At 42.6% G+C, this 12715-nt stretch overlaps 1 protein-coding gene across 6 annotated transcripts in view; it reads right to left on the minus strand.

The window, feature by feature from the left end:
* The window catches only part of LOC112256336 (glutamate receptor 2), a 64418-nt gene that overhangs the window by 8216 nt on the left and 43487 nt on the right, over positions 1-12715 (minus strand). For all 6 annotated transcript variants that reach the window (XM_024429510.2, XM_024429509.2, XM_024429513.2 and 3 more), the window contains exons 4-11: positions 11019-11215; positions 10132-10185; positions 9709-9867; positions 9270-9437; positions 8875-8979; positions 3529-3636; positions 3012-3218; positions 2473-2840 (exon numbers count right to left, since the gene is read on the minus strand). In XM_024429510.2, coding sequence (XP_024285278.1) covers positions 2473-2840; positions 3012-3218; positions 3529-3636; positions 8875-8979; positions 9270-9437; positions 9709-9867; positions 10132-10185; positions 11019-11215 — 1366 coding nt within the window. The remainder of the gene's footprint in view (positions 1-2472; positions 2841-3011; positions 3219-3528; positions 3637-8874; positions 8980-9269; positions 9438-9708; positions 9868-10131; positions 10186-11018; positions 11216-12715) is intronic.

Raw genomic sequence — 12715 nt, forward strand, 5'->3', positions numbered from 1 at the left:
ATTTTGGAGTAGAGGCTTCTTCCTTGCTGAGTGGCCTTTCAGGTTATGTCGATACAGGAATCGTTTTACTGTGGATATAGATACTTTTGTACCTGTTTCCTCCAGCATCTTCACAAGGTCCTTTGCTGTTGTTCTGGGATTGATTTGCACTTTTCGCACCAAAGTAAGTTCATTACTAGGAGACAGAACGTGTCTCCTTCCTGAGCGGTATGATAGCTGCGTGGTCCCATGGTGTTTATACTTGCGTACTATTGTTTGTACAAATGAACGTGGTACCTTCATACATTTGGAAATTGCTCCCAAGAATGAACCAGACTTGTGGAGGTCAACAATTTTTTTTCTGAGCTTTTGGCAGATTTCTTTAGATTTTTTCCAATGATGTCAAGCAAAGAGTCACTGAGTTTGAAGATAGGCCTTGAAATCCATCCACAGGCACACCTCCAATTGACTCAAATGTTTTCAATAAGCCTATCAGAAGCTTCTAAAGCCATGACATAATTTTCTGGAATTTTCCAAGCTGTTTAAAGGCACAGTCAACTTAGTGTATGTAAACTTCTGACCCACTAGAATTGTGATACAGTGAATGATAAGTGGAATAATCTGTCTGTAAACAATTGTTGAAACAATTACTTGTGTCATGCACCAAGTAGATGTTCTAACCGACTAGGCAAAACTATAGTATGTTAACAATAATTTTGTGGAGTGGTTGATAAGCAAGTTTAATGACTCCAACCTAAGTGTATGTAAACTTCCGACTTCAACTGTACATTAAACTCATAGCTGATTGAAAGCGCATAAAGAAATGGTATGACCATAGACATCTCCGGTAATGACATAGCAAGGAAAACTGAGCACCCTGGAGCAAATATACAGAGTTAGCTCTTCCTTTAAACAACATCAAGGCCCAGTCATGTGTAAAGGGACGCGGTGGGTAATAGCTGATGTCTTGATGACAAATCTCCCAGGAATTCATGTGACTGACGGTCCCCTCTCTGGTGTAAAGTGGAAGCCTGCTTAACATAATCGGCTGCATTCGCACTTCATTAAATCCCTATACGCCCAGCACTAATATGACACTGAATTAATTACAGCTGGGACTATGATATTTCAAGACATGGCACGTCTGCTTACATAATAAACTGTACGTCAAGGGGTACAAGGACTGCCAGGAGTGTACAGGATGTGTATTAACTTCTTGGATATAGGGGGCGCTCTTTTAATTTATGGATCTTTTTTTCCCCCCGTTTTAAACAAGATATTTTGTCACGAAAAGATGCTCGACTATGCATATAATTGACAGCTTTGGAAAGAAAACACTCTGACGTTTCCAAAACTGTGAGTGTCACAGAACTAATGCTACAGGCGAAACCAAGATTAAATTTCATACAGGAAGTGCCCCAGATTTTGAATGCGCTGTGTTCCAATGTCTCCTTATATGGCTGTGTATGGGTCACGAATGAGCTTAGACTTTCTGTCGTTTCCCCAAGGTGTCGACAGCATTGTGACGTATTTGTAGGCAAATCATTGGAAGATTGACCTTGGTTTCCTCCGTTGCAATTATTGCGTAATCTCCAGCTGCGTGTATTTTTCGTTTGCTTCGAGGAGAAACACAGCTGCCACGAATGATTTATCATCGAATAGATATGTGAAAAACACCTTGACGATTGATTCTAAACAACGTTTGCCATGTTTCTGTCGATTAGTATGGAGTTAATTTGGTAAAAAGTTTGGCGTTGTAGAGACTCATTTTCTGATTTTTTTCTTAGCCAAACGTGATGAACAAAACGGAGCGATTTCTCCTACACAAATAATCTTTTTGGAAAAAATGAACATTTGCTATCTAACTGAGAGTCTCCTCATTAAAACATCCGAAGTTCTTCAAAGGTAAATTATTTTATTTGAATGCTTTTCTTGTTTTTGTGAAAATGTTGCCTGCTGAATGCTAGGCTTAATGCTATGCTAGCTATCAATACTCTTACACAAATGCTTGTGTAGCTATGGTTGAAAAGCATATTTTGAAAATCTGAGATGACAGTCTTGTTAACAAAAGGCTAAGCTTGTGAGTGAATATATTTATTTCATTTCATTTGCGATTTTCATGAATAGTTAACATTGCGTTATGGTAGTGAGCTTGAGGAAAAAATATTTAATCCATTTTAGAATAAGGCTGTAATGTAACAAAATGTGGAAAAAGTAAAGGTGTCTGTATACTTTCCGAATGCACTGTATATCTTTATCTCCTTATATTACACTGTAAGATTCTTGAGAATACAATGCCATTTAAAACAACAACCTGGGGAATAGTTACAGGGGAGATGAGGGGGGCCAAATGGTAGCTGGGGATGATTCGATCCTCATTGTAGCATGAGTTGCGAGGTTGCAAAATTCACCAAGAATATCAGTGTATGAATACTAGTAAGTCGCACTGAGCCAGCCTAACAACATACAATCAGGAGGCAGTTTGAAACCCACCTAGGCGAGATGTCACAGCCCTGTCTCATGAAGGCGCCGAGGGAGAACCAGAGACTGTTGAATATCCCAAACTCGTTGGTAGACTCATTAGTCTGGATCTGGCCGTCCTCGTACTCCTCTGTGTGCCACTCATATGGGCTGAATCGACTGACCAGGAAGAGCACCACGCTCACACCGATGTAGGCAAACACGATGCACATCCAGATTTCGTAGGCCAGAGGGTCCAGGAAGGAGAAGACCCCAGGTTTTGACTTTTGGGGCTTCTTGATCATAATGGAAATACCCAGTGACATAAAGGGCTTGGAGAAGTCTATTACTTCTTCTCGGACGAGGGTGATGGTCAGCGGTGCCACAGCTATATCAGCTTTCTGGGGAGGAGAGAGAGAGAAAGAGCTTGATGTTATAAAGGGTTGATGTTATTGTTCTAGGGAAACCGGGTGGGCATTAGTAGTGTTTAAAGGGAACTACTGGGGATGTTCGTATACAGCAAGTTATTGGATTTGATCAATATTATAAGGCCCATGCATCTCTTTTCTTACCCCATAGACAAGCTCTCCCACCATTCCATTCCAGATCTTGGTCTCAGCGTCTCGGGCTCCATATTTTCCATCCCCCACAATTTTCAGCTGGTATTTGAAGCCGCAGTGCTTGGCTATCTCAGCAGCCAGATCTACACAATAGCCCTCGTATCTTTCATTGTCTAAAAAAAGGTCAGCATTCTTCTTGAGCATTACATATGGGGCTTCCTGAGGGAGAAAACCAAAAATACTGTTCAGTCCAGCAGGAGTGCCTTTAGCCTTTACATCATGGTATACAGTTCATGCTAGCTGCATACATGTAGAGACTTTTCACTGAATGAATGAACAGCTCTTAAATAGACTCCTATGAGTTTGTTTGTATGTACAGTGTCCATATTAGAACCGCATCAATATGGACAAAGTAATAATATAAAAACATGATTCTATGGACAAAAAATTGCTAAGCTTTGTTTTTCAATTCAATTGTTGTGAATTAAAGAGTCAGATGGTATGAATAGAGTCAATGACAAGTCATTACCAAGATTGTGGTCACAATGACCGTTTTGTTTTCCATTCCTGTTGTGTCATTCGGAAACACGTCTGATTTTGTGACAGCCATTTTGTCAACTTCGTTCCAATATCCAATCTGTGGAGAAAATAATGCATAGTGAATGAGCAATTCCATAATGTCATGAGACGGTAGACAGCGTTGTTGTTTCAGATGAGTGTAAACATACAGTTATGAATATAACTATTGTTCCCTGAAGGAGCGAACGAGGTATAACATACTATGGGGAGTCTTAAATCAAGCCAATCTGAAAGCAATCTGAAATCATGCCCAACAGGTCAATGGAGGCCGAGGCCACCCTTAGAAGCCTTCCTGGCTATAAAATTGTGGCATACATTTCCTCAATTCAGTACTGCTCTTCAGTGAGCTCAAACCCCCTGACGGTGTGGGGCCAAAATATGTTGTACCTCGTTCCCTCCTTCAGGAAACAGTATTCTAACTGTACCTTCCCTTTCAGTCGGTCACTCTGTATAACATTCTACGGAGACATACAATCACGGCCCAAGCCAGCTCAGAGGGTACCAAACTAGGTCCACGGCAGCCAAAGCGCACACGTTTCACCAGCTCAAGAACAATGCTTACCTTGCGAGCCTGAAATGTCCATACTAGTACAAAGAACCGCAAGTCTAAAGTAATAGAACCCCTGTCATGACTTGGTAAAGCGCAGATACGCACGGCATAGGATTGACCAGAGTAAATGAACCACAGCAGCCTAAAGCTCAAACCCACCGAAAACCTGCAGTAACCTGGAAACTGTGTACTGACGCACTGCCACGGCAGTCCAAGGCTCAAAGCCACAGGAAACTGCCTAACATCGACCCCAGTCCATACCAGTTCCAAAAAGTCTCACACAGAGACCCAAGGTGTCTGGAATGCCAGAACTCACACAAGGAACCGCAAGTCCAAAACAACAGGGCATCTGTTGTGTCTTGATAATGCGCATTCCCTATCGATGAACCATGGCAGTCCAAGGCTCAAACCCGCAGGGAAACTGTGGTGACGCGGATAAATGCGTAACATGTGCACTGCCTAACACCTGCTCCCAGACCCAGCCATAAGAAAATCAGGAATTTGGTGTTGCATAACTGTTAACCAAACATATATATTCTTATTTTATTGATTTAATTATTTGTAAACTCAGATTCCATTCATCATTTGCTGACTGTATGGTTGTAATCACGTTTGAGAGTAAACCCCTAGTCCTCAAATTCAACCTTTCAGGGGCCAAACCCACAGTTTCATATCTCTGTGTCAAATTGTCCTATGTGCCTGGGACAATAGACCCCGACGACACAGAACCCTCTAGGGGTCCCCCAACAGGCAGATGATCTCCCCGGGAACCAGGGTTGTCTGGTCCAACGGGGAGCCACCAGACCCTCCTGATGGACCCTCTCCACGGTGGCCTGAATCCAGTATACCAGAGGAACACATAGAGCAGGGTCCAAGGCCAATGATAGACCAAAGCATCCATTCCCAACGGAGCACCCAGATCCCTCACTGAGAAGAACAGGCATCAGTTTTCTTGCGATGCGTAAGATCTACGTCGGCCCTGCCGAACAGGTCCTATATCTGGGCCACCACCGAGGGGTGCAGTCTCCATTCCATAGAGATAAGCCTCCCCTGGAAAGTAGGTCTGCAACCACGTTGAGAGATCTGGGAAGATACTTCCCCCGGAGCGACAAATTCTCACTGCTTTTTACAAGCAGATAACAGGCCAGGTTTAAGAGAGAGACCGCCCCCCCCTGCCTATTGATGTAAGCCACCTCTGTCCTGTTGTCGGACCTTACCAACTCATGCTTGCCCTCCAACATCGGACGGAAAGCCTCAGCACTAGCAACGTTGGGGAAACCCTGAGCCAACGATGGCAGTGGCGAGATGCGTCCAGACACGTAGCAGTCATCTAGCTCTGAAACAGACACATCAACAGAAGTCCCAGAGGCACCACAGCTATCATAGAGGCCATCAGACCCAACAACCGCAGGCATAAGTGAAAAGACACTGAGTGTCCCAGTTGAAACTGTGCCAAACAGAGCCAGAATGCGACCCTACTCTTGTTGGGACAAAAACTTAAGATTCAGAACCGAATCAGAACAAGACCCAGAAAACTGAATGCGCTGAACCGGAGGCAACAACTTCGCTTGTGATTCACTGTGCACCCCAGAGACTGAATATGGGAAACCAACATGGAGCTGGAGCTCCACCTGTTCCCTCAACTCAGCTACCTCATCTAGTCACATGACAATATGCATCCGTTATGGATATGCATCCGTCTATGGACATAAACTTATTGCTGGGTTGCATCCACTGCAATAGACGGCAAAGTGTAAGCATGTTGAATTTACAAACCTTGAAATCCTGGATTGGACACAAAGTTCCATCGCTCTTGGGAACTAAGAAGTACCGGCTGTACCAACTGCTCTGTACTTCTGATGCAGGAACCTCTAATTAACTTATACTCTGCAGCAGAGGTAACTCTAGATCTTTCCTTTTTGTGGCGGTCCTCTTGAGATCCAGTTTCGTCATAGCGCTTGATGGTTTTTGCGACTGCACTTGAAAAAACGTAGTTCTTGAAATTTTCCACATTGACTGACCATGTCCTAAAGTAATGATGGACTGTCATTTCTCTTTGCTTATTTGAGCTGATCTTGCCATAATATGTACTTGGTCTTTTACCAAATAGCCCTTCTGTTACCAAATAGTCCATCAAGCACTATGATGAAACTGGCTCTCATGAGGACCACCACATAGTCCCGGCCGTCGTCGGGGTCTATTGTGCCAGGCGCATAGGACAATTTGACACAGAGATATGGAACTGTGGGTTTGGCCCCTGAAAGGTTGAATTTGACGACTAGGAGTTTACTCTCAAACGTGATTACAACTATACAGTCACAGCACAACTGATTGGCTCAAATGCATTAAGAAGGAAAGAAATTCCACAAAGTAACTTTTAACAAGGCACACCTGTAAATTGAAATGCATTCCAATTGCCGGCAAACCACTATCTGGTGAAGCTGGTTGAGAGAATACCAAGAGTGTGCAAAGCTGTCATCAAGGCAAAGGGTGGCTACTTTGAAGAATCTAAAATATATTTTGATTTGTTTAACACTATTTTGGTTACTACATGATTCCATGTGTGTATTTTCATAGTTTTGATGTCTTCACTATTATTCTACAATGTAGAAAATAGTAAAAATTAAGTTGTGTCCAAACTATTGACTGGTACTGTGTATATAGATAAATAAAATCATGGTGTACAAGACATCATGATTTTTGCCTGTCTGAGTGGACTAATCCATTGTGGAGGCTGTGGGGATGGCACATTCCATCACTCGAAGACATGCTACTGAAATTGTATGTGGTTATATTAGGTAGGAACAATGGTGCAACACTAATACAAATAATATTATTCTATAACAGATGCAATTTCTCCCGCATTGGATTGTAATGATGTGCGCTGAGAGTCGGGAAGCAAGTTCAGGGAGTGAATACATTTAATTAATTAATTAAACAAACATGTAACACAAACAGCGCACTGACATGGAACAGAAACAGATACAATGAAACCAAAGGGAGTGCCATAAAGGGCAGGTAATCAAGGAGGTGATGGAGTGTCATAATGCACAATTAGGCGTTACGCTGGTGACAGGTATGCGCAACGACAAGAAGACTGGTGACCTAGAGGACGGAGAGGGAGCACACGTGACAGGATAGCAGTCGCTGTCCGTGGTTCTGAAACATATCAGTGTGCTGTTGAATTGGCGCCTTTTCCTAGACCATGTTACTATGTGCATAAAGGCCATGTTAACCAGCATATTGGTGTTGAAAACAATGTGGTGGAGGCAGCAGCGGAGTTAGGAGATGAGAAAACAGTCATTGCCTAGATTGTCTAAGAAAAGTGAGGAGGGCGGAATCACCAACTTAATTAGGCCTATAATCAATAGTCTAACTGTTAAATGTGCCTGGCGTTATAAATCATCCATACACATCGACAGAAATAAAACAGATCCTGCTTCTGTTGCCTTTGAGTGTTTGTTTAATAGCCTACTGATTCCGTGAGCACCAAGCCTTTGTGAGCACCAACCACATGTCAGATAAACCATTTAAAAAATGTTAGTCTTTGCTATGGTGTAATAAAGGCTTTACACTTTTTTTTTGCGTTAGAACAGCCTCTCTGGTATTATTTCTAATTTATTTAGTGTGGTTTACACTGTTCCAAATGGCCAGAAAAAATATATTTATAATAATAATAGCCCTCATTTTTCTTGATCTCCTTATATTTATTATTATTTTTATTGTTGTGATCATCATTATTATAACAATATGTAATATCATTATTATTAGTTGGCTTAGTATAGCAACCTTCTATAACCACCATCGTTCTGTAGGCTTGGAGCACATCCTGTTTAGTCTTCATACATAACTTACTTAGGCCTATATTTCAATACTTATATATAAGCTACAGTACTGTATCAATCAATTATTCATTCATTCATGTCATCACACAGCATACGAGTCATTCCTGATTTGAAATGCAATCAAGCATTATTTAAAAAAATAATAATAACAACGCGACCCTTGAATAATTAGCGTAAACAATAAATAAACCGTTCCATTTTGGAAATTGCATTCACGAATGAATGCGACTGGTTTTGGTCTTTGCTGTAATAAAGGCTTTACAAAATGTTTTAAATAATAATTACAGACTCTCTAGTACACTTAATTGATTTAGTGTTGTTTACATTGTTCCAAACCGTTAGAGAAATTAGATTGTAATCTAACAGCACCAGTTTGGCAAACATATGCACACAGCATTTGCTCCTTACTTTATTTTTCTTGATCTCCAGTATTTTCCACAATTTGACCTCTCCTTGACCCCGTGAGCAACCAGTAAAAATTCCCCAGTTTCAAGTTTATTTGTCACGTCCTCTGCATACGTTTTGCTGTCAGATGTGTTAGTGTTCTGAGTTTGTTAAAATTAATTTACTTATGTGATTATGATATTCTATAGTTCGGGCCCTATCGGTCATGTGCATGCAATGCATACATGTGTCACGTAAAGAGAGCAAAGCAACATCTATGGGGACCCACTGACAGACACCTAAGTCAGATCTGAATCTTGGAGCCTTCGTGTGATTGAAAAGTTAGTAAATTGTGTGAAATGTTCTCCCTTCAGGCGAGCTGAAGAGAGAAGAATTTTGAAAATGGATGACAGCCCTGATATTGTAGCTAGTAAGGCGGGGCTTCTGAGGGTGGGCTCGGCATCTATCATATTGAGACATGTTCTAGCCATAACCATATTCAGAAACACTAACATACCTTCACAGGACCATTATTCTTCAGCTCCATGATATTAACAGAGTAGTTTACTCGTTTGCCATGTTGATCAAACTGAATATTCCCTGTGAGACCGTCCACACGAACCTAGAAGGACACAAAACCACAGCGGCAGAATGGCAAGACGCCACCATTAAATACCTCAGTCATAGACCAATTTACTTTTTCCACACAGATCTGGATTCACATTGCCTCGTCTAAGCTTTGAAGCCAATGCTCAGGGTAGAAATCCTGAGAGTGTGTGGGAAGACTATTGTCAATGCTAGCTCAGGGGAGAATGTGTGTATGTTTTTGTGTGTCCTTATACTTCAGTCTCTGTGTGTGCGCGTATGTGGTAGAGCCAGCCAGCCGTTGCCACGGCAACCCCATGCTGTCACCTGTTTGAGCGCTCGTTCAATCTCCACTCCCTGCGCCCAGGGCACGGCGGGGTTAGCCAGACAGTCGCCGTTGTTGCCCTTTCTGGCGATGTCAATGCGCTGCTTGTGCAGGTAGCGGAAGGCCTCCGTCATCACCTGCACCGCGTCGTAGGTCAACGCCGATGTGTACTGCAATAGAACAGAAGGGGAAGGGTGTGTAAGTGTGTTGAGGGGTGAAATGGGGACACAAGGGAGGGGAAGGAAGAGTTATAGTGTGTTTCTGAGAGGGGTTGTGAGGACGTCAGTGTGCTTGTCTGTGTGTGTGCAAGCGGCTGTGTGCCTGGGTCTGCACACACACACAGTATGTGTGAGGGAGAATAGGGGCAAAATATTTTGAAGCCACAGCCACGTCACAGCTGCCGGGGATGGAGAAGTGCTAGCTGAGTCCCCCTCTACTCACCCTAATCTTACTGTCGGCACCAGGGTACTCCTTCTCCTCCAGAGCCTCCCAAATCTGGTCAAATTTGGAAACCAACGGGTCATCGAAATCCACAATCTGGAAACCTGAGACGTTGGCTCCTCCATATTGGATTTTGGAGAGGTCCCCATCCACAAAACCCTGAAATGGAAAAACAAGGGAATCCAAGCACAGACATGAAATGGGAATGTTTGCTGTCAAACAAATGTCAGCTGAAAGAAAGTAACGGGAATGGAATTATTACCCAAAGCTAACTTATTTGGCAATACATAAAGAGATTCAATTGGAAGACGATCACTCTGGCTTCTCAATTTCTCATCGCTATGCTTTTAGCTTAATAAATCAATTTTAGTCACTATGTTCTCCCTGAGATTCCAATTCCACAGCTGAGTTGTGAAAACTCACCAAATTTGCAATGATATAGTGGTAGCCTTTCACGTGTCTGCCAATGGTGATGACCTGGAGAAAAGATCAGATAGGTAAACAGAACAGATCATATATGAAACCATAATGACATGGAAATCAAATAAGACAGTCTCCATGTAATCATATTCCATATTCCGTATGCTACAGTAGTCATGAGTGTTATTCTTATAGGCTTTATTTACAGTCACACCTGCCACCTGCCAGTGCTATCACTTGTCAGTAACGAACCAAAACAGGAAGCCCATTTCAGTAATTACCTCAAAAGCCATTTCACTAACTACCTCAAATGACACACCTGCAGCTAATCCCACCACATGAGTGACACCTCCACTTAGAAAGCCAGTTACATAAAGAGATTTAAATAATAATTTGAATAAAAATGCATTGTACGTGACTTCCTATAGGCAGAAAACTGTGACCGGTTTTGATTGTTTCTCTCAGATAAAACATTTAGCATGCAGCAGCGAGGGGAATACACATTGATTTCAGTGTTTTGTGAAACACACATCTGCTTGCCTTAAAAACAAATCGATGTACTCTCCCACGGGCCAGGGATGATTTATAAATAACCCATTTATGTAAATCTCTGTGGCCTTTAATTCCACTTTTGTTGCAGTTTAATTGAACAATTAAGGGGATTGTTGCAAGGCAGTCCACTTGGGGGGTAGGTGTGAAATGTTTGCAGGCAAGGATGACACTCACCCACACAGGCAAAAACACACCAACAAGATCTCAACTGCTGCATTACACACACTCATCATTGCATTCATCATAAGCTCAGTCATAGCAGAATAGCTGTTCAATATAACACTGCTCTAACATCAGGGCCAGCACAAACTACCAGAGGACTGAGCTTTTATGTTTACCTGTTCCATAATGTCTTTGACTTTGTCCTGTTCACAGTCCAGGATGACCCGTCTCTCCTTCTTGTTCTCCAGGTCCTGGAAGAGGGAGCGGTAGGCCTCGTCTTTCCTCTCGTCCTTCAGGTTGCCCACGTTGATGGCGGTCACCTGCCACTTCCTTTCTGCAGCCGTGTCCAGCACCACCTGCAGTGTGGTCAGACCTGGACAGACAAGAGGGTCATGTTCATTGGGCACGATACTGACAAAACAACTCTGAACTGAGTGAAACGAGGAGACACAATCTGAACTTATCTCCAATAAGAAATTATTGTTTTTGTCACAAAAACATGTTCCTATGGTGTGTTCTAATGAAGCTGACCCAGGATAGGACACACTTAGTATTTGCCATAGTACATCTGAGAATACAGATCCTTACAGGGTTTTAAATGAATGCAAATAGATACAGTGCATTCGGAAAGTATTTAGACCCTTTGACATTTTCCACATTTCTATACGTTGCAGCCTTATTCTAATATGTATTAAATAAAAAACACATCTTCAGCAAATATACACACAATACCCAATAATGAAAAAGATAAAACAGGTTAATACACATTTTTGCACATTAGTAAAATTAAATAACGGATATACCTTATTTACATAAGTATTCAGAACCTTTGCTATGAGACTCGAAATTGAGCTCAGGTGCATCCTGTTTCCATTGATCATCCTTGAGATGTTTTTACAACTTGATTGGAGACCACCTGTGGTAGATTCAATTGAATGGACATGATTAGGAATGGCACACATCTGTCTATATAAGGTCCCACAGTTGACAGTGCATGTCAGATTAAAAACCAAGCCATGAGGTCAAAGGAATTGTCCATAGAGCTCTGAGACAGGATTGTGATGAAGACAGATCTGGGGAAGGGTACGAAAACATTTCTGCAACATTGAAGGTCCCCAAGAACACAGTGGCCTCCGTCATTCTTTAATGGAAGAAGTTTGGAACCACCAATACTCTTCCCAGAGCTGGCCACCCAGCCAAACTGAGCAATCGGGGGAGAAGGGCCTTGGTTAGGGAGGTGACCAAGAACCCGATGGTCAGTCTGACAAAGCTCTAGAGTTCCTCTGTGGAGATGGAAGAACCTTCCAGAAGGACAACCATATCTGCAGCACTCCACCAATCAGGCCTTTATGGTAGAGTGGCCAGACAGAAGCCACTCCTTAGTAAAAGGCACATGACAGCCGCTTGGAGTTTGCCAAAAGGCACATAAAGACTCACAGACCATGAGAAACAAGATTCTCTGGTCTGATGAAACCAAAATTGAACTGTTTGGCCTGAATACCAAGCGTCACTTCTGGAAGAAACCTGGCACCATCCCTACGGTGAAGCATGGTGGTGGCAGCATCATGCTGTGGGGAAGTTGTTCAGCGGCAGGGACTGGGAGACTAGTCAGGATTGGGGTAAAGATGAATGGAGCAAAGTACAGAGAGATCTTTAATGAAAATCTGCTCCAGAGCGCTCAGGACCTCAGACTGGGGTGAAGGTTCACCTCACAACAGGACAACGACCCTAAGCACACAGCCAAGACAATGCAGGAGTGGCTTCTATACAAGTTTGAGTGTCCTTGAGAGCCCGGAATTGAACCCGATCTAACATCTAACATCTCTGGAGAGACCTGAAAATAGCTGTGCAGCAAAGCTCCCCATCCAACCTG

This window comes from Oncorhynchus tshawytscha, linkage group LG08 (genome assembly GCF_018296145.1).
Source record: "Oncorhynchus tshawytscha isolate Ot180627B linkage group LG08, Otsh_v2.0, whole genome shotgun sequence".
NCBI classification, from domain to species: Eukaryota; Metazoa; Chordata; class Actinopteri; order Salmoniformes; family Salmonidae; genus Oncorhynchus; species Oncorhynchus tshawytscha.